At 36.7% G+C, this 27,802-nt stretch overlaps 1 protein-coding gene across 1 annotated transcript in view; it reads left to right on the top strand.

Annotated features, from left to right (window-relative positions):
- The window catches only part of LOC122791721 (circularly permutated Ras protein 1-like), a gene marked incomplete in the record, with an annotated part of 735,169 nt that overhangs the window by 300,281 nt on the left and 407,086 nt on the right, over window positions 1-27,802 (top strand). The window contains 4 exon segments of the mRNA XM_044059620.1: window positions 7,062-7,153; window positions 8,152-8,331; window positions 10,192-10,242; window positions 18,753-18,842. Coding sequence (XP_043915555.1) covers window positions 7,062-7,153; window positions 8,152-8,331; window positions 10,192-10,242; window positions 18,753-18,842 — 413 coding nt within the window.

Raw genomic sequence — 27,802 nt, 5'->3', positions numbered from 1 at the left:
ATTCTTTGGTAGCTGCCTACACTTAGATACCTCCCCACCATTCCCAGCCTCTAGATCCCTGTGGTTTGGCTCTCACATATGCATGGATACGTCCCAGGCATGGGCCTTTTCAGACTTTTCTTTGCGCCCCTGCAATGTCCCTCACATACCTTTCAACTTCTTAGTGCAAGAAATCTGCACAAAGCCTAAAATAAGGAAGCTGGGGAGCAAAAGACCAAAAAACAGGAACAGATTTTAAATATTGCTTTTGTAAACTTAGAAAGTTGCAGGAATAATAGGATTTGTATTAACATGTATTTTCTGAAGGATATGAAGTTTGCAACTCAAATGTATGTTATTATTTATATACTTCAATCCTCAGTGATCTGCCAGAAAACCACAAATTTTATGAGGAACAGATCAAAAGTAAGAGGCAAAAATCTGGCCAACTGAGAAATATGGTCCCAAAACTAATACATTGCATGCTAACAAAGTACTGATGTCATAATCTTTATATATTACAGCATTCCCATTCATTGGTCTCCCTTCCCCATTGTTGCTCACCAGTCTGTAGCACCAGCTTCATTTGTGTGGTAGTCCTACATATTTTTTCCTGTTTTCCATGTTTATGATTCCGCTTATTCTTTATGAAACATTTGTCTCTGAGTTGCTGTTTACTTTTCCTGTATTTCCCCCATACATTCTTTTTCAAGCCCTCCAGTTACATCAACAATTATTACATATTTTCCTAAGACCTAGTCATTAATCTTATGTTTATTGCAGTTCATTGTGCATCATCAAGTAGGTATGAAAAATATATTGCTTACCATGGAAACTAGCCCCTTTGCCCATTTGCCCCTTTGTCCCCTTTGACTGCATTACCCATCATTGCCCTGGGAATCAATTCAGCTCATCCCATTGTTTGTAAAGTTTTGATGTTGAGTACCCTGGGGAGTGCATCACAAGGTAAGGATCTGTTTCATTTAATACATCCTTTCTGCACTGCTCGTAGTCACAAAACCTTCAGTGTCAGTTCCTTCCACTTATTTGGAAAGCTCTCCCTATTGACTTAAAGGAAATCAACACTTGCTTTAAATACAGACTGCAACTCGAAAAGCACTTCTTCATCGTAGCCAAATATTCCTGTTTCAAAAGAAGACATATCAACAAACGCACTATATCTACCTCCTTTCTACACACTATATCTCTCTCCTTTCTAAGTCTTGTCTTCTCTCTCAGATTTACTTCAGAAACTAATGTATATGTTCTACATGTTCATTAGAATATATGTGTGTGTATATATATATATATATATATATATATATATATATATATATATATATATATATATATATACAGAGAGAGAGAGAACATTTTTCTGTGTACGTTTTTTCTATGTAACTAGTCGTAACGACTCTGTTATTGCTTAAATTTATGTATTTTGTTTCCAAAATGTTAATTTGTTTCTGTGGTCACTTTTAGTCCTCTTGTAGTCCAGTCCTTCATCTCTGACATCCATTGCAAAAGCTTCTATTCAGCATCTTTAGTCCCTTATTTGTCTGACAGGCCATTCTACCATCTCCTTAAAGCTCTTCATCTGTCTCTGCTTCTACTTCTTTCTCAGCTTTTCTGCCTAAATCTCCCTTGAGAGAGGCTTCTTGTTCTTCTGTTCATTTGATTTATCTCTTCCTCTTGTTTCCCATCCACCATCTTGTCTCTGTTTTCATCTGCTTCAGATTATCTTTGTGATTTATTTCCTGGTAATCTCATTTAGCGGCAAACAATACCCTCTTTACTTCCTGGTCTAATAGTCTTCTTCCCTGCGGGGCTTCAATATCTCACTTTGCATATCTTCCTAGTGTCTCTACAGTACCTTTCCTATGTTTAATGTTGCTCTTCCAGTCTATGTCTGGCAGCTGTCCAATACCTTTGTTTAAAGTTTTGAACATCCTCCATATTGTGTAGCCTGAACCATTCCTCTTCCTGGTGTACTTCCAAATTTGCAGAGTATTTCAACCATGCAGCTGCTCCATTCAATCTTATTTCATTTAATACCTGTAGTATAGCTTTCTTTCTGAGTGATCTCTGCCAGCTGTATGAACACCCCTCTAAATGGGATAACTTTGTCTTTTTTGTGCCTTATTTCATTTTTCACAGCAAAGGAATAGAAACATACGAAAACATGCCTGTGTCTTTTTTATGCTGCTGCTTGCTGTCACCTTAGTCCGTGCACTCTCTGTATTAGTGTTTTTTTTAATTTCCTGGTATCACAAATCTTATTTAAAAGCTACATTATAAACTGATCTTGCTGCTCGTTGTCTGTTGTATTCCAATTATCCTGATATTGTTCCCTCTTGAGCAATTTTCAATATCATCCATCTGTTAAGCCCATCTTTTTATTATGTTTTTTAGTTAATGATTTTTGTGAATCTGCTTCTACAACTCATATTTAATTGCTGCTTTATTTTCCTCCAAATCTTGCAGCTTCGCTTTCCACTTCAGATTGTTTCTGTTTTATTATTTGTTTTAAGGACATCATGTCTTGGCCTACAGTGATTACCTTTTCATATTAAAATGCATAATTTCTCCCCCTTATTTACAGCTTTAAAGGCAGCCTTCTGTTTCTCATTTTGTTGCATCTCTGAAGATATTCACTTATCAGTATTGTTTTATTTTAAATAGCCTAACTTCATAGTTCTTGTGAACATTTGCCCTAATGGTATGAAAACAAATCTCTAGCAGTTTACCTTTCGATTTCTTCTCTTGCCTTTGATATCAAAACTGAAATATAGTCTGTGGATGTTTCTTTTGTACAGGCAACCTAATATCAACCCATGTTGCATTTCTGGGTTCATAGGTTTACATTATGCTAATGACCACCAGGGTCTTTACAAGCCTAGCCATGCAACCCAATCCAGTTTTGTCCCAGAGTTCCTTGGATGTCTATGTGGTGGGGTATATAAGCAAAGAGCTAGCTAAAGGTTATGTTGGGGGGGTTATGTTAGTTACTGATTAATTTACTTATTGTCCTCCTCTGTCCATCAGAGACATGTGGACCAGACTGGGGGATGAACTTGCAATTTCCCATCCAATGATTAAGGTTTCTTTTGAACAGGTTCAGGAATAAACTCTGCTTCGTGTAGATGGGAGCTTATTCCATAGTGTGGGGATCCTTTGAGATACACATTGGTCTCTCCAGCAGGTTTTATTTATGTTGCACACAATGTTTAGACCCTTGGATCTAGTGTTTCTAGTGCTCTTTGTCTTCTGGATGAGAGATCCAGAAAAGCTGTATCTGAGATGTCTTATATGCTATGCATAGATCAACCCTCAGTAACCTGTAGAAGACTGAGTATAGAGATAGGGCCTAAGGCAATCTGTATAGGACAGAGTATTCAGACCCTTGATTCTCCGGATGAGGAACTTTTGAGGAAGTTCCTAATCTTGCATATGCCTGGTTAGGTACTTGACAAAGGGGGGTATTATACTCAATGATGTGTTTGATAAGGGTAGTGGAGTGGTACTATAATTTCCTTGGACATAGATGCCAAACCCTTGCTTATGATTTGGGCTACATAGAATGATTTTTTACTATCTTAACTATGTGTTGGTTGAAGCCCAGGTTACTGTCTACATATGTTCCCAGATCCCTAACTACTGGGTCAACTGTTAAGGTTGTTTTATTATTGAAATAATTAGTTTGGGTGGACGATTTCCCAAAGGGGACTATAATGCATTTCCTTACACTGAGATTTAATCCATGTCTTTCACAATTTTGGTGGAGGTGACCTCAAAAATCATGACCTCTTGGATCCTATCTTTCAGCCAGCTGGCAAATCAGTGAGTTATGTAGAGATTTATACCTAGTTTTGAGAGTTTGTCAACAATATCTGAGTATGACATTGCAATGAATGCCTCGACCAGTTTAAGGTAGGCAGTATGCACCATTTTTCCCTCATTCATAGTCATGCTAACAATCTCAAAGAAGTCTACCAGTTTAAGTGGGCAAGACCTTCCCTTAACAAAGCCAAACTGGAATGTGTCCCATGTGTGTAGGTTGAGAATATACTTGCTGATCATTTCCATGATAATTTATTCCATGGCTTTGCATTTTAGACTTGTCAGACTGATGGGTCTGTAGTTCCCAGGATCAGTTGATGGTCAACTCTTATGAAGAAGGATGAGAGTTGGGACCCTCCATTCACTTGGCATGCAACCTGTTTTGATGCTGTAGTTGAAGAGTGCTTCAAGTCTTCCTGCTAGGTTATGTTTTAGGCTTGTGACATCCCCCAGTCTTGGCCAGTAATCAAGGAGCCTGAATACTCACCACTGACATTGGAGAGGGACGTTCACTTGGAATACAAAGGAATACACTCAGTATTTCCAGATGCAGACCTTTCTGCATCAAGCACAATTTCCCTTAAGAGCACACAGGGAACGCACTCAGCCCAGGGTCTTGGTTTCCCTCTCCGTCTCTCCCTAGATCCCCAGTAAGGCTCCCCACTGGCACAGCTTCAGAGTTAAGTCTTCAGCTGAGTGTCCAAGCCAAGTCCTCCATCACTCTCTCTGTGAAACCAGTGCTTCATGTCCCTGACCAAGTAACTGACAAAGAAACTCTTTTAGATTTAATTTTCACACAAACACATGCGCACACACACACACACACACACACACACACACACACACACACACACACACACACACACACACACACACACACACACACACACACACACCTGGGAAAGGCTGGCACAGATTACCCGTTCTACCAACTTTGCCCAGACTATAAGGTAGATTCACTGCCACCAGTCAGTTACTATAAGTCTCATAAAAGGGTATCCAATTATACTGAGTGAAATTAATAGTAATACAAATGGTAATGTTGACCAAACAGCAAGGCTTTCAGGAGTGGCCACAGTTATCACTAAATAAATATATGTAAATACTCTCAAAGCTTAAATATTTTCTAAAAAGGACCAGCTACAATGAAACGTTTAAATATATTTAATGTTGTTGTGTCTATTGGTTTTTCCCGGTTAGGGGTTGCCACAGCAGAACTCCAGTCCGCTAATGATTGGCAGTAGATTTTTATGTGCCAAGTTGCCAGCCCTGATGCACAACCTTCAATGAAGGTATGCCCATTTATGCATGTCTCTACACAGAAGATGCTTTAGCTGAGAATCGAACAGGACAACGTCTTACTGTAAGGCGACAATGCTACCGCAGCACCACCACCGCAATATGTTTAAATATATTTAATAATAAATAATAAAAGAACAAAAAAATACTAAATATCTATTTACAGTAAACCCCAGAGTTTCAGCACAGGAAATATTGAAAATAACACAGCTTGAAAGAGTCACTCAGTTACTGAAAAAAATGCTTAACTATTCTCACTGACTAATCTAAAGAATTACTGTTCCTACTTACTGAATAGAGCAAGGCAAGATAATGTGGGTGAGTGGTCCTTGTTGTCAGATAGAGTACAGAATGCTGTGAGCAATCTCCGACTAATATCTAAATATTATTTCTGGCTTACAGAATGACATCACGCACATCTGATCATCTGACTATGTTTTCCTCACTATCCCCATCACTAGAAGCTGCCAGGGTTTAGCACCTATGTGCTTCAATATGCACTAGACCTTTATCTAAGTGTTATTAAAGCATCTGGAAGCCATAAAACAAACAAAAATTCCACCACTACTTACTACAGGACAACAACTGCTTCTCTAGCACAAACATTGCATCTCTGGCTATATAAAACTGTGTGATAACATTTTTTTGGCTTAAAAATCATAAATAAATTTTATTTTTATTTAAAGTTTGAGATTAACCTCTTCTCTTCCACTCCTCTGTTAAAACATATACATTTAATTCAGTTACAATAATACATGTACATTTCTTTTCCTTCCAGCAGGGAGCACTGTTGATACATGTTAACACAAGCAAACCTCACAAATACATTTTCAGCATAAGCATCTGTACAAATCAGTTTGATATACGAATGACAAAATTATTTAGAAAATTCCAGCTAGCTGTGATGTTATATGTTACACATCCACTGCCCCACTTCTCCTTGCATGGCTGGCAGTACTTCCTATTATCACAAAGCTATTTAGGAGGCAACCAGGGATATTCTTGGGACTCACTGAAGAAGTGCTTTGGCCTTAAAAAGTACCTCCAGGACCCGCCCATGTTGATAATGGGGGGGGATATGCAAGAAGGAATTTTACAGAAGGCTGTGGAGGGTGAAGTTAGAGCTAAATTTATCAGCCATTAGATTTGCTCTGTCTCCCTGGTCACTGAAGCTTGGGCAATTTACCACCAGTTCAGCACACTGCTGAGTATTACCTTTAAGGTTCCAGACATTGCTGAAGAAGGCTTGTAATTGTCCTTAGCCTGCGAGACTATCCTGACCTTGTAATTGGCCTTGTTGGACTTTATTAGACATCTTACCTTCCTGTTTAGTGGAATAGAGGAGCTCTTGACTCCATGAGAGTTGATCTTTCTAAGGAAAATTAAAAATTACATGCTTTTATAATAAAGGGAAGAATGTTTATAAAATGTTTTGGGTGATAAATTTATCTTCCTTTTTCCATATAAAAACACTATTTTTTTAAATTTTTCTTTACAATGCATATGGAGAAAAACAGTATGTCTTGTAAATATTTAGTTGTCACCATAGAGAATGCAGAGTTTTTGCACAGAATTGCCTTAAAACTGCTCACCCACAGAGCCTCATACTCTGTTGAATCATTGCTCAGGAAGTTCCATTTACCTCAGCCTATTAGGTTAAAGGGATAGCATTAATATACAGGAGTAAAACATCAAACAAGATGCATAGCTTAGAACTTAAAGAAAAATACTAACCACCTCCTATCATCCATCTTTAGAAGTCAAAACATAACAAAGTACAGTCCTCTGAATATAATATATGAAAAATAACATATACAACTACTATAGGTTGCAGAGATTTGGGGTTGTATTAAACTAACATATGTTGATGTCATGACTATAAAGTGAAGAAAGGTTAAGGTCACATTACTTCTAATTAAACTTGTTCTTCATTTCATATACAGTGCAATCTACTGAAAATGCGCCCATATTCTGCAAGAAATGTTGTGCAGCAATATCGTCTATCAGTGCAACTGAAATGGGTCTAAGAAGCATTGTAAGTAGCAAAAATATTCCTGCATATTCATCTTAAATGCACTTTTTAAACAGTGCAACAGTATTAACATACATGCAACTTGTATAACAAGAATAAATAATAATACTCTTAGGTTAGATTAAACCTTCACCATGCTCAGATATTTTCATAAACCCTTATAACCACTGTGTTTGTATTTTGCTGTAAATTCCAGCTTCTGTTTCTATTTTCAAGACTATGGACTTTGTCTTGGCAGTTTGAGAAATACATTCTGTCATTTCAGTAATTCAGATATCTTGAATCATGTTTGTTTCATATTGATGGCTCCAAAGCAAAGAACTGTCTAATCTGATACACTTTTCTCACCATGATCTAATCTTCTATGAAACTACACTTTTCTAGCCTTCTCCCCTACTCTACGCTTGTTTAATCTTTATCAATATTCAATTTTTATCTAATATCCCTTTATCTTTCTGTTCATTTTTTAGTCTCTACACTTACCATCATTAGATATAGTATGTGAGTATTTCTGCCCTGTTCCATCCTGTTGATAGAGAACATGTAAATGTGTTCTGTCAACAGAACACATGTAAAAGTATTTCATTCTGTATGTTTAATACTATGATACCTTGAATTTATTATTTTATTTAATCAATACCATCTTTCACATTTGTATTTCGTACTTCAGCCATAGGCCATGTTGTCTGAAGATGCTCTGACTGTATCTTTTTATCCTTGACATTATTTATTATTACTTCACTGCCTATTTGTAGCTGTAATTACATTTAATCAAGGGATCTAATTGATAATCTGCCTCATTACCTTATATTACTGACTTTTATTGTTGGTTATTCACTTTAAACAAACGTATCAAAAATGTTTCTGCCAGTTTCCTTATTTCTTTAAAAAACACACTGATTAACTTTCAAACTTGGTGTAAATGTACATTGTGTCTCCACTATTTATAGGACAGAGTTACCATCTCATTCATATACATTCTGATGTTTTCTTGTTTTCAGGTATGGAAATGTGAGTTCTGCAATAAAGAGAATTCATTGAGACAGCAACTCAAGTCCATCCCTATGAAAGATGATATTGCAAGCATTTCTTTGCCCTCTGCTGACTATTTAAATGTTCCAGATGATTCCCTTGTTATTTTTTGTGTGGATACGTCAGGAAGCATGTGTGTGACATCACAGGTAATATTTATTCTGATTTATTTATTTGTTCTTCTAGATCTGTTTGTTCTTAAAACTGGAAAGAAAATCAAGGCTGAGAGTTTCCCTTTTAATGGCAGATAGCAATGAATCCAATGAAAGGTACATGTCTGATTTTTGGTGTACCTCAGAGTCTAGGTGAAAGTAATCTTAAAATCAATGAGCTGCTTGTCAGTTTTATGATAATGAATGGAATATTCTATAAGTGTATCCATGGGCATGAAGAATCATATTTATTTTGTGTTATGCTGGATTATATATTATTTACTTATACAAAATGCAAAAACGTGAGATAATGTGTTGAAACAACTTAATGCAAGCTATCACATGAGTTCTATTGCATTAAAATCCAGAACAGCTAAGGTTCTAAACATCTTAATGGCAAAATTATATATGTTCTCAAATTAATTGCAGCTCAAACATCTCTTCCAGTTGGATGTCACCAAAAATAGGTTTATATCTCTGGTAAACCTTAAGAAAGTTAACTGGTTTCCTTCATGGATAGTGTAATTTTGTTAATGAAACCCTTACTTTCAGGCTATTGTATTTATATGTTGTAAGCTGCTACTGTGGTACCTAGATAAGAAATTGTATCATATATACCACAATCAAACCAAATGAATCAACTTGTGTATTGCTAATACTGTCTACAAACTTTGCTCATGAGCTGTGTGATGCTTAACTAAATTGTTCATCTGTTCTTGTTAGTTTTGTACTGTATCTTCCGGGGTTGAGCCTGAAGTTGGTCTACTGAGATCAGAGATCTACCCTATTTCACTTGTAGAGAAAAATACTCTTCTGGGACCTAGATCCAACCTGTTACAAATGAATAAAGTTTCATTCAAAATAAAGTTACTTCATCGCCACCCATCAGAGAGTAAATAAGTCTCTTTTTTCGAGAAAATTATGATAATTATTTTGTTATTTTATTTGGCAATTCAGTATTTTTTCTTTGATATTTTTAAATATTGTTAATATGAGGTCAGTATGCACACATTATTTGTGTTCCCTGTAACTGTGTTTTACCACATAACTGCATTTACCATTATTTTCTTATTACTTGTGACATTTGGACTGTGTATCTGTAACCCAACTGACTTACTGTTACTAAAATATACTTTTAGCATTTGTTGTAATACTTGTTGCTTTATGTGCCTTGGGCTGTCCTGGGCCATGCCTACAAAAGCTCTATGGACCAGATTATCTACTCAATTAACCAATACATCAAAAATGAACTCCAAGAAAGCAAAAGAGTATTGGTGTATCAAGAAGCCCACATACTTTCTTTTAATCAGGTTCTTGCTGATAAGTATTTCAGTGTACTAAAGGAAAAGAAAAGTGTCTCTCATAATAGCAATCATTTTGGTATTTGCCCTTTTTTAGAAGTGGCCACTTCAACAAGTGATTTTTCTTTGCTCGGTTTATATGAGACAGCACAGTAGCAGGGGTAAGGGACTGCTGGTGCAGCTCTTTCAGTAGTACATGGTTGGATTCTCATAGGCTACATTATTGAGAACAGCTGGTATGCTGAAGTCTTTCATTTTGTAAATGACATACAGTTGGGAAAGGGAGTAATTTGTATATGTATTCCATAAGTGGGATGCAATGTGGCACAATTGGGTAAGAGATTATAATGCTTTACCCTATTTTGTAACTTCTTTTATGAATCATAACAGGTTTTGGCATGCTGTTATATGATGTACCAAGTCTGCTCCATGGTACAAAATGTTTGCAAACATCACCCTTTATTTGTATATACAGATGAAGCATAGCAGTTGACTTGTATGAAGAAATGCATGAGATATTGTTATCTAATTTAAAAACATTTTTCTTTTGTTGTAGGTAAAAGTTTTCAATGAAAAACACCAAACAATCCACATATCAAGGATGCAGGTAAAGTATTACACAGCAAAATTAAAGATTTCTACATTTTTCAAACACTGCAGCTTTGAAAAGTAGCAGCGTATTTTATTAATTTTGTAAAACTACACATGGAGCAAATACTCATTATTCTCCATTATTTCTTAAGGCATCATGTTCTTTTGACATGCCCATTTTGAAATCTTGATTTCAGCAACTTTTGATACATGGAAAACGGAACCTACCTATCAGTCTATAAAACTTGTGAATATGTTGTAAGAAAAGAAAGTAACAAATGCATCCGCCACTATGTAATACCCTACGGTGGACCTCAAAAGCTGTGGGATCCACTTTTGTCATGGCAAGGATTAAATTAGATTTTATCATCATCAGCATCATCATCATCATCATCATCATCATCATCATCATTATTATTATTATTATTATTATTATTATTATTGTTATTGTTATTGTTATTATATTAGCACTGCTATTATTATATCATTAATAGTAGTAATATTTTCGTCCTGACTGCCTACTAACAATCAAATTGTTTCTTGATCAACTTGCCTATGCATTCCTTAACCTCAAAGTGGCAGTCATTTTCTGACTGAGTGACATCTGAGTATTTACATATGTGTACTTTATTGAGGCAGCCATAAGAAGTGGTTAGGGTTTTTGTTATTACCCTAGTAAGCCAGTCTGATGGTCAATTACTTTCATGAACATCCTGTTCCCAATACAGAGATACCCACTTTCTTTGTATATGGCTGATATTTGATTGTCTTGAAAAGTGAAAGAAATTATGGCCACAGTAATTTGTTTAAACTGATTGCTGCTCTCTGACACATACAGTTTAGTCTCCACCTCTCACCCAAGTGTGTTCCAGTGATTATTTTACAGATCCTACCTTCTTTTTTCAATGCCAGCCTGCACACACATCCCTCAAAATAACATTTCCCTACAGCTGTTACACATGTACATTGCCTCGATGAAAAGCAGCATTGGTGATCACATTAACACTGTCAAAAGTAAATAAAGTGCCTGAATCCACATTTCCTCACACTCTCAGCATAGACCCTTACTGATGTCTGTCTCACTGTAAGTTCTTGCGATTTGTAAAAATAGAACAAAAAAGATAAACTCAAATACTTCAGCTACCATGGGTGACAGCAGTAACGTGTACTGCTGTTACCAGCAGGACTGCAAATTTCTGCAACTCGATAGATCTGATTTAATGATAATTGGTATTCTAGCTTCATGCTTCTTTAAAAAACATGGCTTAAAGTAGTTGTAACCCTCATTTTGCTGTAATATGTACTTGAGTATTGGAAAGTGCATAAAATGGTAGTGTAAATACAAAAAGTTAGTTAAAATGTTTTATTTTACAATTCAAGCACCAAATTTCTGAATCAGTCTGCAGCATAGGGATCCCATAAGCAGGGGCCTAGGTTTAACGGCTCATTGATGACCTCTTTAATCTGATCTGGAATGGAATTTACATGACAGAAATAGTATTTTCATTATTTATTTATTTAGTTATGTATTTATTTATTAACATTTTCTTTTTACTGGGGAAGTCTGACTGATTAATAAATACCCATTTACAGAAGGGGCCTGGGGAGAAAAGGTCTAGAGAGTTAAATAACAGCAAATAAAACAGTTATATAGCTGTAATTTAAAGGTATATATGCATACAGTTTGACCATGAAATACATAGGATACAATAAAGCATGAGGATACATCAATGATATCATAATAAATAAAACAAGCAAATAGAATTACATACGGCTGTCTGTATATACAAACTATTAAAACATAGTCTACTATGTTATGAAATAATCAAGAGAAGACAATGCAAATCCTCCCTAAGACTGGGGAGAAGGCAAATGTTGAAACAGTATAGGTAAATAGTACAATGAAAGGTTAGTAAGAATGTAAAGTGTTTCTTGATGTAGATCATACAGGGGAGGTGCATGGGCATTGTCATGAGTTAGCGAGACATTCTTTGAGAGAGGGTTTAAATACATGAAGGCCTGATATAGTTCTGGTTGTATATGAGACAGAGCAAAAATAGTCGAACCAAACTCCAATTCAGGAGTACACTTAAAACAAAAAACCAACGTCAACCACAGTGCTGTCGGAGTCAGCAATAAGGCACAAACCAGGAACTTAAGGCAATAAATTTAATCCATAAAAATGCAATACATAAAACTGCAATGACTGAGCGCTTTCACCAGTAAAACCGGCTTCTTCAGAGTCAAATACAACACACCCAGCTATGTTCCTTATATACATCACATCCTGTACTTCAATTATCCCATTATTCAATTAATGAATAATCAATTCATACATATAACCATTTTTTAAATTGTACAATAATTAAAACAGTATTCAAATTACATTAATCAAACATATTAATGAATGTAAATATGTACATTAAAAATAAAATTATAAAGAAAAAATATTCAAAACAAAATCATTTGAAAACAAATGTATTCTTGTAAACTGTAAAATACTCTAATGAAAATATATATAAATAATGCTGACAATAAAGATAAAAAAAGATAAAAATGTGGTGTAATATAATCAATATTCAGCAGTAATCCACTGAATAAAATAAATTGTAAATGTATGTTGCATGGAACCAAGCTCAAAAAAGTCAATAAGTCAAATAAAATTAGCTCTATACTTTAGTAGAGGTTTTAGTGAAATACTTTCATTAAGCCCTGGAAATTTCGTGGCATTCAATCTAACCTGCCACTCCATTTCACATAGAGCTACAAGGTTACTGGTATCAAGACAGTCATTGGATTTGATCTTGTCAACAACAAAAAATAAAAACTTCTTAAATTCAATGCATCCCCTCGAATGTAAATAAAGGGCATTATGTTCATCCTTCCTTTTGATGGAGCTACAATGCTCTCTAATCCTTTCTTTCAAACTCCTTGTAGTCATGCCAACATAGAATGCTTCGCATGACATACAAGAAGCGATGTACACACAATTCCGCGTACTACAATTGCATACCCCAGGGCAAGCAATAGTACGCCTAAATCCTGGTACTGTAAGATATGCCCCCTCGGCTATATACCTGCATACTGTACAACAACCACACTTACCCATGAAGGATCTCCTATATCCATGACTAGTGCTCTCCAGAATGTCCTTCAAATTGTATCCCCTACTAAACACTATATGAGGGTCATTACCCAAAGTTGTCCTAGTGTTTCTACTCAAAAAATAGTCCCAAATACCCTTTAAAATAGCACAAATTTCAGGTGCTGTGTCATTATATCTCAAAATAAATGTTGGGGCAGTCTCATCGTTCTTATTGCCTAGCGTCTCAGTTTTAGCATTAAAGGCTGATTGTAATACAGCCCCAGATCTCAAGATCGGTGTATATTTTTTACTTCTTTTTTTATATACTTCCCTTTTAGTTTTAACTAATAATCCCAAATGGTAACCCCTTTCCAGGAATAACCCTATAAGGCTATACATTTCTTTTTTGAAAGTCCCGTCATCACTAATCAACCTGGATAAACGGACCATCTGTCCCTTCACAACACCTTGTATATGAGATAGAGTTCCATAGTATGGCTATGCAGTGGGAGTACAGCCTTTGTTCCATACTTTTTCTTGATTTATACAGCAGGTTTTTGCCTTGGGAGTGCAGAGGTGACTTGTGAGATAGTTGTGAAGTACTGAGGAGACAGAAGGGCAGGCAGAGGGTTATATAGTATTTTATGGGTTAGAAGGAGTTGCATATATGCTAGTTGATACAGGAGTTCTAACAAGTTGAGAGCACATAAAACAGAGCAGTGATGAGTTGTATGTGGCAGGTTGGCTGAAAATGGGTCTATATAACAATGTCGAACTTACAAAAGTTTGATCATTGTAATATCAAACCTTTATGTCCGAAACTCAACAAAACCAAAATCACAGAACAGCGAACACCCCCCTCACTTAAATATACCAACTCTGAGATCGCACCACAGTGGAGGAAATAGCAGCCCCAAAAACGGCCCACCGATTTTTTCCCTGGGAAAAAAGTTGATGTGCTGTGGCTTCACTATTTCCCACTTTCAGACTTTAGGGTTATATATTACAATGTTCAAACTTGTTTTAGTTTGACATTGCAATATAGACCCACTGAAAATCTACCTATCTTATTATGGCATTGATCCAGGTGTGATTTAAGAGAGCTCTGGATGCTAGTCAAAACAGGTAAGCCATAGAGAATGAGGGTAAAAGATAAGTTAACTGGGGTTATTCTACTAGGAGAGGAATAACGATTCTTTTTTGCTATATATATAGAAGACCTATCTTTTGATGATTTTTTTATATAGTTTTTTATGTAAAAATCAAACTTTAAGTTGTTGTCTATGGAGAATCCAAGCAATTTGGTATGGGTAACTACTAAAATAGCTGTATTGTTAAAGAGGTAATGTGGAAATTATTTTTAGCATTGGCTTGGGACTTTGGAAAAATAGTAGTTTAGTTTTTTTGGGATTAAGTAAAAGAGAGTTTTGATGCAGCCACAGTACAAATGAGTTGAAGATATTTTGTGCCATTTGTTTTAGTTTTATTTGGCTGTCAGATGAGCACTTGAGAGTTGAGTCATCTACATACAGAATAAGGCAAGTTTGCTGAGAGGAGCAGCAGACTGAAATAGAGCCTTGGGGAGCACTTGTTTTAACTAGGAGAAAAGGAGAAGGAGAAGACACCCATTTGACAGAAATGATATATTCCAGATAGGTAGTAAAGCAACCACACAAGAGTTGCATTGGAAAGGCATAGAGAGGATATTTGAGTCAGAAGTTTTTCATGTGACACAGTATCAAAGGCTTTTGAGAGCTGTCAAAAAATAGAGGAGATAAACATTCCTTGGTCTCTACCCTTATTAATGGTCTCAAAAAAGTTGAGGAGAGTGGTGGTTATGTTATGGTCTTGTTGGAAACCATGTTGTGTTGGACTTAGGAGATAATTCTGCAAGAGGTACTAAAGGATCTGCTTATGAATACACTTTTCCCAGACCTTAGAAAGGGGGAGCAAGATGAAAATTAGCCTAAAGTTAGAGATGTCACAAGACTTATCTCCTTTATGGAGTGGAATAGTAAAGATTTTCTCCCACTGGACAGTGATACGGGAGTCACAACTCGATCTGTTGATGATAATTGACACTGGGTATGCAATAGAATCTGCAGTGACCTCAATGTACTCAGCAAGGAGATCATCAGAAGAAGGAGAACAGGGTATAATTTTCTTTAGCAGCTGATGTGGGGAAAATATGGAGATTAAAGGCAAGAATGTCAGGGCCAGTAGAATTTTGAGGTTGAGTAACTGGTTGGGGAGAGATAGAGGTAAGACAGGCTCTGATGTTGATGAATAAACTGTTAAAATTGGTAGCTGATAGGGGTTTGGTCAGGAAGGAGAGCCAGGATGAAGAATTTTTTTAACTGAGCTCATAATTTCTTTTGATTTTTTTATGATCTGTGTATGTATATATATATATATATATATATATATATATATATATATATATATTTTTTTTTTGTCTAGTTGAATTTGCCTCTTGCTGAGGTTATACAACTCTTTGTATAGATGTAAGAATTGAGAGGACTTATCTTTGTGCCATTGTTTCCATGATTTGTCACAATTTTGTATGATAATTCTAGTTGAATGAGTCAGCTAGGGGGGCTTGAGAGGTTTTCACTGTTTTCTTTCTCATAGGGGCAAGAATGTATTCATGAATATATTTTTGAATTTGTCTATGGCTTTGTCTAAGGGTAGATTTTGAGTAGAGACCAGTTAAAGCATTTTAGTAAATTATTGAATCTGTCAGGATGAAAGTTAGAAAGATTTTGGGTGGTCCTATATTGATGTTTTTTAGCTAGTGGGTGATTTGTCTATTGGTGAATATAGGGTAATGGCTACTAAGGGAATCAGGTAGTACCCCTGAGTTAGCATATTTACTGGGTATGGATACAAGTATCGAGTCGAGGATAACATTTTTATGATTCAATTTGTTGAGCCAATCAAGAGAAGAGATTAGTTGTTTGAAACCATACATGTTAAGACTTGTAGTTGGGCTGTTAGATGTCATAGATAACCAGTCATTGTTAACATCTCCTAAGGTAATGGTTTCAGTAGGAATATTTGTAGTTATCTAGCAAATAATTTCTTCTAATAAGCTAATATTGTTACCTGGCAGTTCGACATTTTGTATTTGTAAAGGTGAATAGGTTGGACATTAAATACATCAAAGTATATACAAATAAGGAATACACAGAAGATACTAGCAAATACTTGTCTAATAAAATGCAAAGCTTTCAAGCAACAGCTCTTTCTCTATGCATAAAAAAGCCAAGTGAATGGTGAGTATAAAAATACAAAATATCCAATCAGCAACAGTAATCAATTAAATAACAAAATGATGTCACATGCTAACAAATTTTAACCATTCCCACTCAGCATTACAAACAAGACAACAATAAGAACAGCCTGGTATACCATACATAAAAAATAAACAAACTACATATGTCGAAAATAAAAAAAATATATAAAAAATATATTTGCATAAAAATACATAAAATACAATCAGATTTGCTAGTATCTACGGTGTATTCCTTATTTGTATATGCTTTGTTGGATTTTTGTTTGGTAAGGAATACTTCAGTTCCAGAACATGGTTTTGCTTTACTGGGCATTAAATACATTTGATGAAATAGATATGAAGGAGGGTTTAGCCTGAATAAATGTAGGGTGACTGGTAGTGCATGAGTGTGAATAAAGTAAGAGCAATAGAAAATAATAAGGTGGCATAAGATTGTAAATGGTTTGAGTGAATGCTATTGGATAATAATTAGTAGCAGAGACAGGTGAGGATAGTAGGAAGAGGAGGGGGTAGGAATGAAGAAGGGGAGGCAAAATGTGCAGTATAAATTTAGATAAGGACTGGGTGGGTGGGAATTCAGGGCAGGGTAGGGAGTGTAGTGAGCCTGAGCAAGAGTGAATAGAGAAGATTGGAACTCCTCACAGATGGACGTATTGGCCCAAGAAAAACAATCAGTGTCAACAGAGGTAAGGGAAGTTTTTAGCTGCAGTAGGAGTATTTTTTCAAATATTTTCTAATTTGATGTGAGTAACTCAGCAGGGTAGTGGAGCATAAATAAAAAAGCTAAGGCATTTCTCTTTTTTAAAATAATGCTACATTATAATAGTTACACACTTTACAGGGGTGGAGACACTAGTTTCAAAGTTCAACATCCACTGTCTTGAAAAGTCTTAGTTAAACTACATATTTTCTACATCCTGATGTAATATAATAATATAATATTAGCATATTTATCAAAGCATTCAGTTTTAAACACCCAACAGTTAATTTAAATAATGAAAACTACAATGGAACATATATATTGTATTTAAATATTGTATTTAAGAGTGTTTAATATGGGTAAAGTTATTTGTTTCAACACAATTCTAATCAATTTATCAATTAATTAATCAATTAGTGACAGTATATAAAGATTGTTAAGAGAGTTCATTATTCATCTGAGGAAGTGCATACTTTGTAAACGAAAACGCAGTGGTTTTGAAAGGCGTTTGTGTGTAAAGATTGGACTTATTATCTCTACTTTGTTGCTGTTGTCGATTTTTTTGGAGCTTGAATAAACCCTAGGAAACAACTAACTGAGTTCCTGTGTTGTCCGTACTTCAGAGTTAATAATATTTTAACAGATTTCTCAGAATACAATTTGACATACAGTGGAGGTAATTATATGACTTTGTGGCAAAAAACTTAAATTTATTTCTTAAAGGTGATAGACTTGTACAATATTGTGCCATAGAATGATGTGAGTAAAGAACAAAGAGGAGTGTGTAAAATAACTGTGCTGCTTCTTGACACTGCCAGCTGCAACATATATTAAAACGTAGCATGTAACATTGACATAATCGACTTACAGCCATCCCTATTATCAGCATCATTAGTAATTATACTACATTTTTAAGGATAAGTATGTATTCCAGTCTTAACCCTCATTCCTTTAATTTCTTGTCTATATATTTGCTTTGTGTAATTTATTTACTTCTTTGTTTCTATAGTGCACATATGCAAATACTTAGATGTCATTCAGCTGGAAAATGACTATACTATCTCTACCCTGTATTTTAGCATTATTTTTATGTATTCTGATATGTAAGATGTTAATTCTTGCTACTCAGTTTAAATGCTTACATAAATTGTCTGTCATTTGCTTATACATCTGGTCTACTATTGGCACAACTCAGATTGCATGTTAACTTGTAAATTCCACATTCTTTTTATTCAGAGCATTTCTCCCCAGGCTGCTGATGAAAATTAGTTATGCCCAATGGACTATCTTAGTAATCAAAATAAATAACAATAAAAAAATGTATTGAAATTCTTGGATTTTTTCCAGTGCTGCGTGGAGAGTCTGGTACTGAACACTTATGAGGTTGTCACATGAAGTTGGATACCTGGTTCTCTCATCTTATTCATCTCAATTATTTGATTACAGAGCATACAGGATGCCCTCATAATGTCGCTGAATTTTTTGGTGAAGAACTTTCCTCTAAGACGTGTTGCATTGATTACATTTAACAGCGTGGTAAGAATCCTGCATTGCTTTCTAAAGTCAACAATACAAAGATTGTATATTATTTGAAGATGCTTGGATAGTGTGACATTGTAGCTAAAAATTATAAAAGTATACTATATATGCTTACCATATGAGCTGAATTAACTCAGTGTCACCTAACATCCAAACCTTTTTTATGAGAATATTAATGGAACATTAGAGATAGCAGAGACACCAGTCTTAGAAAGAAATTATAGAAAAACATGAAATGAAGAGACTTATGCATTAGTAAAAAGCACACAACGGATACATTCGATAAATCACATATAGTTGGGTTACAGAATCTGTTTCAGTGTGTGTGTGTGTGTGTGTGTGTGTGTCAGTTTCTCTCTTTAATGTGCTCAGTTGTGCTTTCATCTGGAATCTTTTAACATGAATAATTTCCATCTTCCTCCTATTGACTTATTTCATGTCTTCCTTCACTTCTGTTGTCTCTTCCAGAATTGCTGCTCTGGATATCAATTCCCCCTCCACAAAGGGCAAAAAGCACTCTGCAGGGGTTTCCACAGCACTTCTTTTATACATACATACACACACACACACACACACACATACATGCATACATACACACACATATTCATATATAAAACTATCCCTTTCTCTTTGGTTTCAACCATATACCAGTATTATGCTTTGTTGTTATATATGTAAATGGCTATTTCTTATCTCATGTTTTCTGTAATTAACTATGTAAATTGTTATATCTTGCTGTCTATTTAATTGAGCTTTTCTCCCCGTCCCTCTACTGAAAATGGGTTTTCTATCCAGTCGGACTTTCACAGCAACCAAATGTTAATTAACTAAATAAATCAAATTTTTATATATATATATATATATATATATATATATATATATATATATATATATATATATATATATATATATATATAGGTCCATTTTGTAATTTCGAAATTCCACAATCCTGACGTTTGAAGTACCAATGCTCAGAACATTGAGATTTATGGAATCATGAAACCTTTCAGTGGAGATCACTGCATACTGCGGAATGGGAGCATTATTGTTCGCTTCACTGTAGTGCAATCTTGGAGTTGGTATCTTTAAGTTACAGGGGGTGTAGGGGCTGCAGGGAGGCTTGCCCCCTGCAAAAATGTGATTATTGATTTCTTCTTGTTTTCTTTTTTTTTTTTTTTTTTTTTTTAGTTTACGAGATTCTACAATCTCGAAGTTCTCAGCGTCAGTATTTAGAACATCGGGATTGCGGAACTTCGAAATTACAAAGTGGACCCATATAAATATACATACACACAGGCACACACACACACACACACACACACACACACACACACACACACACACACACACACACACACACACACACACATATATACATATATATTATATAAACACATATATATGGTTCCACTTCATATCTCAAGTCTTAATCTCAAATTTCAGTATTTTGTGACCATACCTTCACAATCCCGAAACTAAAAATCCCGAACACACAGTATACACCACACCACACATAAACCACAACACCCACACTTACAAAACAAATAAACATACAAAAACAAAACACCACACATCCACATACCTGCACCCCCCAACACCCCTACTTATATATACTAACTCCGAGATTGCACAATTAGTAAAAAACAGTACACTCACACCTAGACATTCCACAGTCCCTCTTGTGCGCTTGCGCACGCACACACACACGCACACACACACACACACACACACACACACACACACAAGCACACATCACACATAGACAAACACCAACACATCCATCAATTACACACTCATACGTTCACCTTCCTACCCTAATCCACACATACAACTTACAAGCAACCTCACATACACTCAAACTCCCACCCAAAACTTTTATAAAACACTTACTTACCTTACATTCCATGTAAATCCATACACTACACCAAACAATATCCAAACCAAACAGCGCACGTCACGTAACATAAAGCCATAACTGCGAATTTGAAATATTCAAATTTGTGATTATGCACTTTTGACATTTTAAAAATTCGCCTTTATGATCGCGAAATACTGAAATTCGAGATTTCAGTATTTTGCAATTATAAAGGGGAAATACATATATATATATATATATATATATATAGAGAGAGAGAGAGAGATGGGTCTACTACTAAATTTTAAAATTTCGAAACTTTGAATTTCTTACGGTTGAGCCCATAAGATCGAAGTTTCAAAACTTGAAAATGTAAATAACAAAAATATATATATATATTTTTTTTTTCTACATTTTTGCAGGGGGGCAAGCCCCTGCACCCCCATACCTCGTGCTAATTAAATATACCAAAGCCGAGATCGTCCTACAGTGAGGAAAACAGTAAATATATCTTTCTGCACTGTATGGCAATCTCCATTTAATGGGTTCAAAGTTTCAAAACTTCGATCTTATGGTCTCGATCATAAGAAATTCAAAGTTTTGAAACTTCAAAATTTAGAAGTAGACCCATATATATATATATATATATATATATATATATATAGCTGTTGATCAGAATACTGACAGTCAGAAGGGCACTATCAGAATGTTGACAATTCAGAATGTAGACAGAGGTAAGTGGGTTAGTATTAGGGCTGGGAATGTGCTTTTGTGTGAGTGTTAGTGGGTTAGGGCTAGGGAAAGGGATAGTTTTACTACTGTGCAATATTATTGGCCTATGTTTCTTTGTCTGAGACTGTATTGTGCAGTGATAGCATTATAGAAAGGATTTTTGTAAGGGATGATGCAGGGTTAAGGTTACCACACATTGGTAAGTTGGTGTGGGGGCAGAACCTTTCCATTTTTAGTGTAAATTGATCACAGAAGTAGAATGTTTGTTTTCTTGCTATAAATTTAAAGTGGCTTTTATAAATATATATATATATATATATATATATATATATATATATATATATATATATATACATATATATCACTATATATTTGTTTATCCATCTTTGGGGAGAGGCAGCCTATTCCGGCTCCAATACTGCCATGTGTTGGTGGGTTTTAGGGCACACTCCACATCCACAGCAGGACACTGCACCAACTATCTCAGTCTACTCACTGCCCTTGGATGTGGGTCACATTGAGGCCAAGTGTGGTTAAGGCTGGACCACATGAATGAGAAGAGGACCTGGTGGCAGTTGATAATCAGCTGCAGGGAAATAAAACACATATTTTGCTTATATTGTATGTGTTTTCAACTTTTTGTCTGAAGTAAAACTTAATAACTTTATACTGCCATGCTCTTTCCCCCTTCACTGAAACAGAATTTATTATTGGATTTCATCTTTTCTGTGTCAGCATGTTGCACTGATTGGTAAACAACTGTTTATTGTATGATCAGTCCATAGAAGAAATATGATGACTGCTGTACTGGTCAGCAAATACAGTAGCTTAGGTTGTCTGGGGTCTCTCTTGTAGTCCACTTCTTCTCCTGGTCCTAATATCTCATGTCAGTCTTAAAGGCATTTCCTTTTAAAAAATGGTGAAATGAATCCTATAAAGTATGCTCTAAGTTATCATGACAGTCTGAGACATGTTTCGCAATATCAGGTATCTGGCCACTATTGTTTCATGTAATACCAATTTTCTATTAGCAAGGAACTAGTAATAGGGCAATATCCGCAAATTGTGATCAGAGTAGGGTGTACCATCACCACAAACAAATGCAAAATAAAAAATGATTGTACTCCTCAGTAGCTTAAAACATTTTGTTTTAGTAGCTTATCCTGCATCTATAACATGTCCGTAGAGATGACAAACACAGTGCTTCAACATCAAGCCTACACCCTGTGCTTGTCTACTCTAAATTACACTGCTGCATGTCTGAAGCCCACACAGTGGGGAATTCAAGTACCTAAACTGACATATTACAACTTCCACACAGAATCTGTAGGATTTTTTTTTCTTTTCTTTATGCCTTTTGTTGTATGCCTGCTGACCATTATACCTCTTATCATAAGATGTAGCCCATTGTTCCCTGTATTAGGAAAGTCTGCACTACACTATGGGAAGAAACATCCAGAGGTGCCTGTCTGAACCCCTGCTGACACCTGGAAGGATATGAGCACTAGTTCTATTGTTAACCTTTAACCCCACCATGGTGGTGATGATTTGAGCTCTCATATCACTGCAGGGGCTATCAGTAGCCCACCTCTGCAAAAGTGCACTGGGTAGCTGCAGCTCACATGTCTCTTGAGACTGACTGCTCCTTTTTGTGCTTTTGAACTTCTGTGCTTAGCACTGGTATGGCATTACAGCTTGTCTAGAAATCAGCGCACCCTAACCCGAGGGCAAAAGAACCGTACCTATTCATTTTCTGTCCTCCTCTCCATGGTTTTTCCAGCACCTGAGACACTCTCAGATTATTTAGGTTGCAGTCAAGTCTTTATCCTTCCTGCACTACAGAGGCATGTTTAGCCTGCCTCATAATTTGCATGTAGCTATCTGTTACTTCAATAACACTCTTGCTCCAAATTCATAATCTAATGTAAAATTATAGTTCATTTTAAATTACATCACAATTCTCCTTTTCCTATAAATATCATTTTATAATTTTAATTCAATTCCTTACAGAAATTCTTCTGATTAATACTCTTGAATAGCTCTGACAGAACAATTAAAAGGTCTGCCTTTCCCATTTTGCATTGCCAGCATACCACTCAACCTTTTAGCACAAGAAATCTGAACAAATCCAAAGACAAAGGCTCAAAAATAAGATTTTAAATATTGTTCTTATTAGATTAGAAAGTTGTTAGAATAACAGGTTTTTGCATTAGCATGCATTTTCTGAAGGATCTGAAGTCTAAAACTTAAATGCTTGTCAATATGTTCATAGGTTCATAGGTTCATAGGTTGGTACTAGGCTATCAGCCCTAGGGCCTATACAAGCCTAGCCATAACAATTCCCTGGCTATTTCTTCCCACATTATTTACTTTCCTGGACCCCTGTCTAGCAGGGCGACTGACGTGATCCCTGGGGTGAATTTCCTTTCTCCCATCCAATCGTCAAGGTTCCTCTTGAAGAGGTCCAAAGAGGCACTCTGCTTGACATGTATGGGCAATCTATTCCAGAGTCTGGGGAGTCTCTGGGTCAGGAACCTATCCCTCCAGCTTGTTTTGTTTATTGTGATGACAAGGTTTAGATCCCTGGAGCGTGTAGCTCTGAGGCATTGGGATTTCTTTAAGTGTAGCATGTCCAACAGCTCTGGGTTTGACATGGCCTTGTATGTTAAGCAGAGATCGCCTCTGAGTAGACGATATGCGACAGAGTATAGCTGGAGTTTTTTAAGGTGGTCAGCGTAGGGCATCTGCTTTAGGCCTGTGATTCTTTTAGTGAGGTATATCTGAGGCCTTTCCAGTTGTTGCAGATGTCTTGAGAGGTACATACCAAATGGGGTGTTGTATTCTATAATGGGTCTAATGAGGGATGAGTACAGTGGGACAATGACCTCCTTTTTTCTGGATGAAAAGCCCTTTGTGATGAGGTGTGCCACATAAAAGGATTTCCTCACTGTTGTGGCGATGTGGCTATCGAAGGTGAGACCACTGTCCACCTATGTCCCTAAGTCTCTTATCACACTTTCTGTGTTTAGTGTACTGCCACCTATATGGTAATTCATGGATACATGTTTTTTCCCAAAGGGGATAACAATACATTTCTTGGCATTGAGCTTGAGCCCATGGCTCTGGCACCAAGCATCTGTTTCTGTACGGCCCTTTTGTAGAGTATCCACATCATTTGGGGATTCAATAATGGCTCCCAGTTTGCAGTCATCTGCAAACTTTGTTAGCCAGAGTACCTTAGTGTTGACCTGTACTTCAGAGAAGTAGATGCCAAACAAGAGCGGCCCCAGGACTGAACCCTGAGGTACTCCACTTGTCACTTGTCTGGAGCTGGATTTGGAGTCGGCTACTTTTACAGTGTGGGTTCTATCAATAAGCCATTTAGCAACCCATTGGGTGACATAGTGATTAATGCCCAACTTAGTAAGTTTATCTATGATTCCAGAGTGGGGGATGGTGTCAAAGGCCTTGGCAAGGTCTAGATAGGCTGTGTGGATGACCTTACCCTTGTCCATGGCTCTGGAGACTGATTCAAAGAAGTCAATCAGGTTTAGGAGACAAGATCGGCCCTTCACAAACCCAAACTGGGTGGGGTCCAGTGTTTGAAGGTTGCCAATGTCTTTGTTTATAAGTTCCATGATAATATGCTCCATGGCCTTGCAGATAAGGCTTGTCAGACTGATGGGACGGTAGTTTCCGGGATCCAAGGTGGATCCCCCCTTGTGGATTGGGATAACTGTAGCTCTGCACCACTCAGTGGGCACGAAACCTGACGTGAGGCTATGATTAAACATGACACTTAGGTGAGGTGCCAGTTCATATTGTAGTTCATGTAGTACATAGCCCGGGATGTCATCTGGTCCCATGGATGCTGTATTCTTGGCTTTAGAGAGTGCGTTTTGTACCTGTATGGCCGTTATTACTGGAATTTGGCAATCTTCCTGTATTGAGATGGGCCATTTAGGGGGTGAGAGGGGAGTGAAGTTGGCACTGAATCGATCTGCCAGGATATTGGCAATATCCTTTGGATCAGTATATTTAATGCCATTCTGTTTTAGCTCAGAGCAGATCTGAGCATTGCCATTTAGATTCTTGACATAGTTATAGAATGCTTTGTGGTTGTCTTTGGAATCTTTGGCAATTTTATTTTCGTAACTAGCTTTGGAGGATTTTATGAGGAATCTCAGTTTCTTACTGAGGCTAGTAAGGGAGTTTTTTGCATCCTGGGATTTTCCTCTTTTCTGAAAAAGTTTCTTCCTTTTGTTGTAAAGTTTGTTTATGGCAGGGGACCACCAGATTGGCTTCCTTTTTTGGATGAGAGCATTTTGGTTCTATTTGGGATGGCACGATTCATGCATGAGTGGATGTGCTCGTACAGTGCCTTAGTGCAGGATTCAGCAGTTGAACTTTCAGTTCCCATCTGTATGGGTCTCATGAAGTTTGTCACTTCTGTAGCATGAAGTTGGCTTTGGAGAAATTTTTTATGGTGGTTTCTTTACTGGGGGGTGGGGGTGGGATGTGGATGTTAAGGGTGATTAGCTTATGGTCAGACCTGACTAACGAGGGGGTGACCATAGGTACGGAGCATTGATTTCCCATGTTGGTAATGACCAGGTCTAGGATATTGGAGCCCCTGGTGGGACTATGGATTAGTCGATCCAGGGCATTGGAATTTATGAATTCCAAGAACCGTTGCGTAAAGGTGTTGGGGCATGAGTAGTTTTCCCAGTTAATGGCAGGGTAGTTAAAATTACCCAGTATTAGGGTGTTTGGCTCTATCTTAATATTTTCCAGTATGTTTAGAAAGGTGTAGTGAGAATCTTGGGGTATGGTGGGGGATCTGTAGCAAGCTACAATTTGGATTGCAGTCTTACCTAGTGTTAGTTGCACTTGGAGAATTTCAGACACATTGTGTTGGCCAACTAGCCTGGTGGTGTGAATATCCTTGGTGAATATTGACACTCCTCCACCTTTAGTGTTTTGGTCCTGGTTTGGTGGCCGAAAAGTGTGGTAAGAGTTGTAGCCTTGTATTGCAGGGGTGCTCTCTGGAGCCTTGAACCAGGTCTCAGTTACTGCACAGATATCGATGTTCTCCATTTTTAGGAGTGCCTCGAGAGTGCATTTTGAGGTTTAGACTTCTAGCATTGAGTAGCATTACCTTCAGATTTTGCATGCTTGTACCTGTTACGGTGGTGGTTTTGTCCTTTGAAGTTTGCCTAAAAAAGGCACTATAGGGGTGGCAAGAGCCTTAGCCAGTAACCTGAATCCCAGGGGCGTAAGGTGCAGACCATCTCTGGCAAAGCATCGTGGTCTGTCAATCATGTCATCCCAGGCAGACAGATACTGGATCACCTTTGAATGACACCATAAGCTTAGCCAATTGTTAAAGTCAATCATTTTAGTGACTTCAGTCCTTATTGATTTACCAGAAAGCCACAAATTTTGAGGAACAGGCCAGAAACATGAGGTGAAAATCTACATATACTGTAAAAATCTGGGCAGTTGAGAGGTATATTTACCAGCACTACAAGTCCTACTTAATGAGAGGCTAGCAGCTGCCATTATATATACCACCTCTCCCAGCATACTAGCAACTGTTATTTCTATGCACACTTTTCCTCTGATATGAAGAAACTGCAACAATGTGTGACAACAACCAAATTGGAACAATTGTATTTTTGTCTAGGTGAACTTCTTTCTCACTCTAGTCGCAGTTGAAGAAAGTGATTCTGCAGAAAAAGAATGATCACTTCACCTACTCCACTAAGAAAGGGGCTTGTCTACATTCCCTCAAGACTCTACCCTCCTTTCTCTTCCTCTTCTGGCCCTTGATCTCTAGATGGACACCTAAATACCAAACCCACTTCCCTGGGATCATCTGACACTTATTTCACTGAGTGATAGAAAAGGCTAGGACAATGTAGTTTGCTCTGAAACTCCCTTCCTCTCATAATTTGTATTATAAAATAAACTGACTTAGACAAATAATAAGAAAATAACCATGCTAGGGATCTGGTCTGCAGGAAAGTTCTAGGTAACATCAGCACTACCTTGTGTGCAGAGTCATTTTGCACAGAGAGTGTGTTTCTGAAAATGGCAATTTACCCCAATCAAAAATAAAACTTGTAGAATGGCAATTCTATAATGATTTGTACTCAATAATCTGATGTCAGAGACAAATAGCCCTATTTTAAGAAATGTGATCTTCAAGGATATCCTTTTTAGCTTAGTGTACAATATAGTTTCTCACAAAGACTATGAGGTTGAAAACATACACTTACTCAAATAAAACAACAGTAGTTTAGCTGGGGTTATTTCCAACATGAACTGACCTACATACTACAGTAAGATAAATCATGAGAGAAATGTT

Source organism: Protopterus annectens, chromosome 17.part0, assembly GCF_019279795.1.
Source record: "Protopterus annectens isolate FY-2018-M chromosome 17.part0, PAN1.0, whole genome shotgun sequence".
Classification (NCBI taxonomy): domain Eukaryota; kingdom Metazoa; phylum Chordata; order Ceratodontiformes; family Protopteridae; genus Protopterus; species Protopterus annectens.
This window is presented reverse-complemented; position numbering and strand designations above follow the sequence as displayed.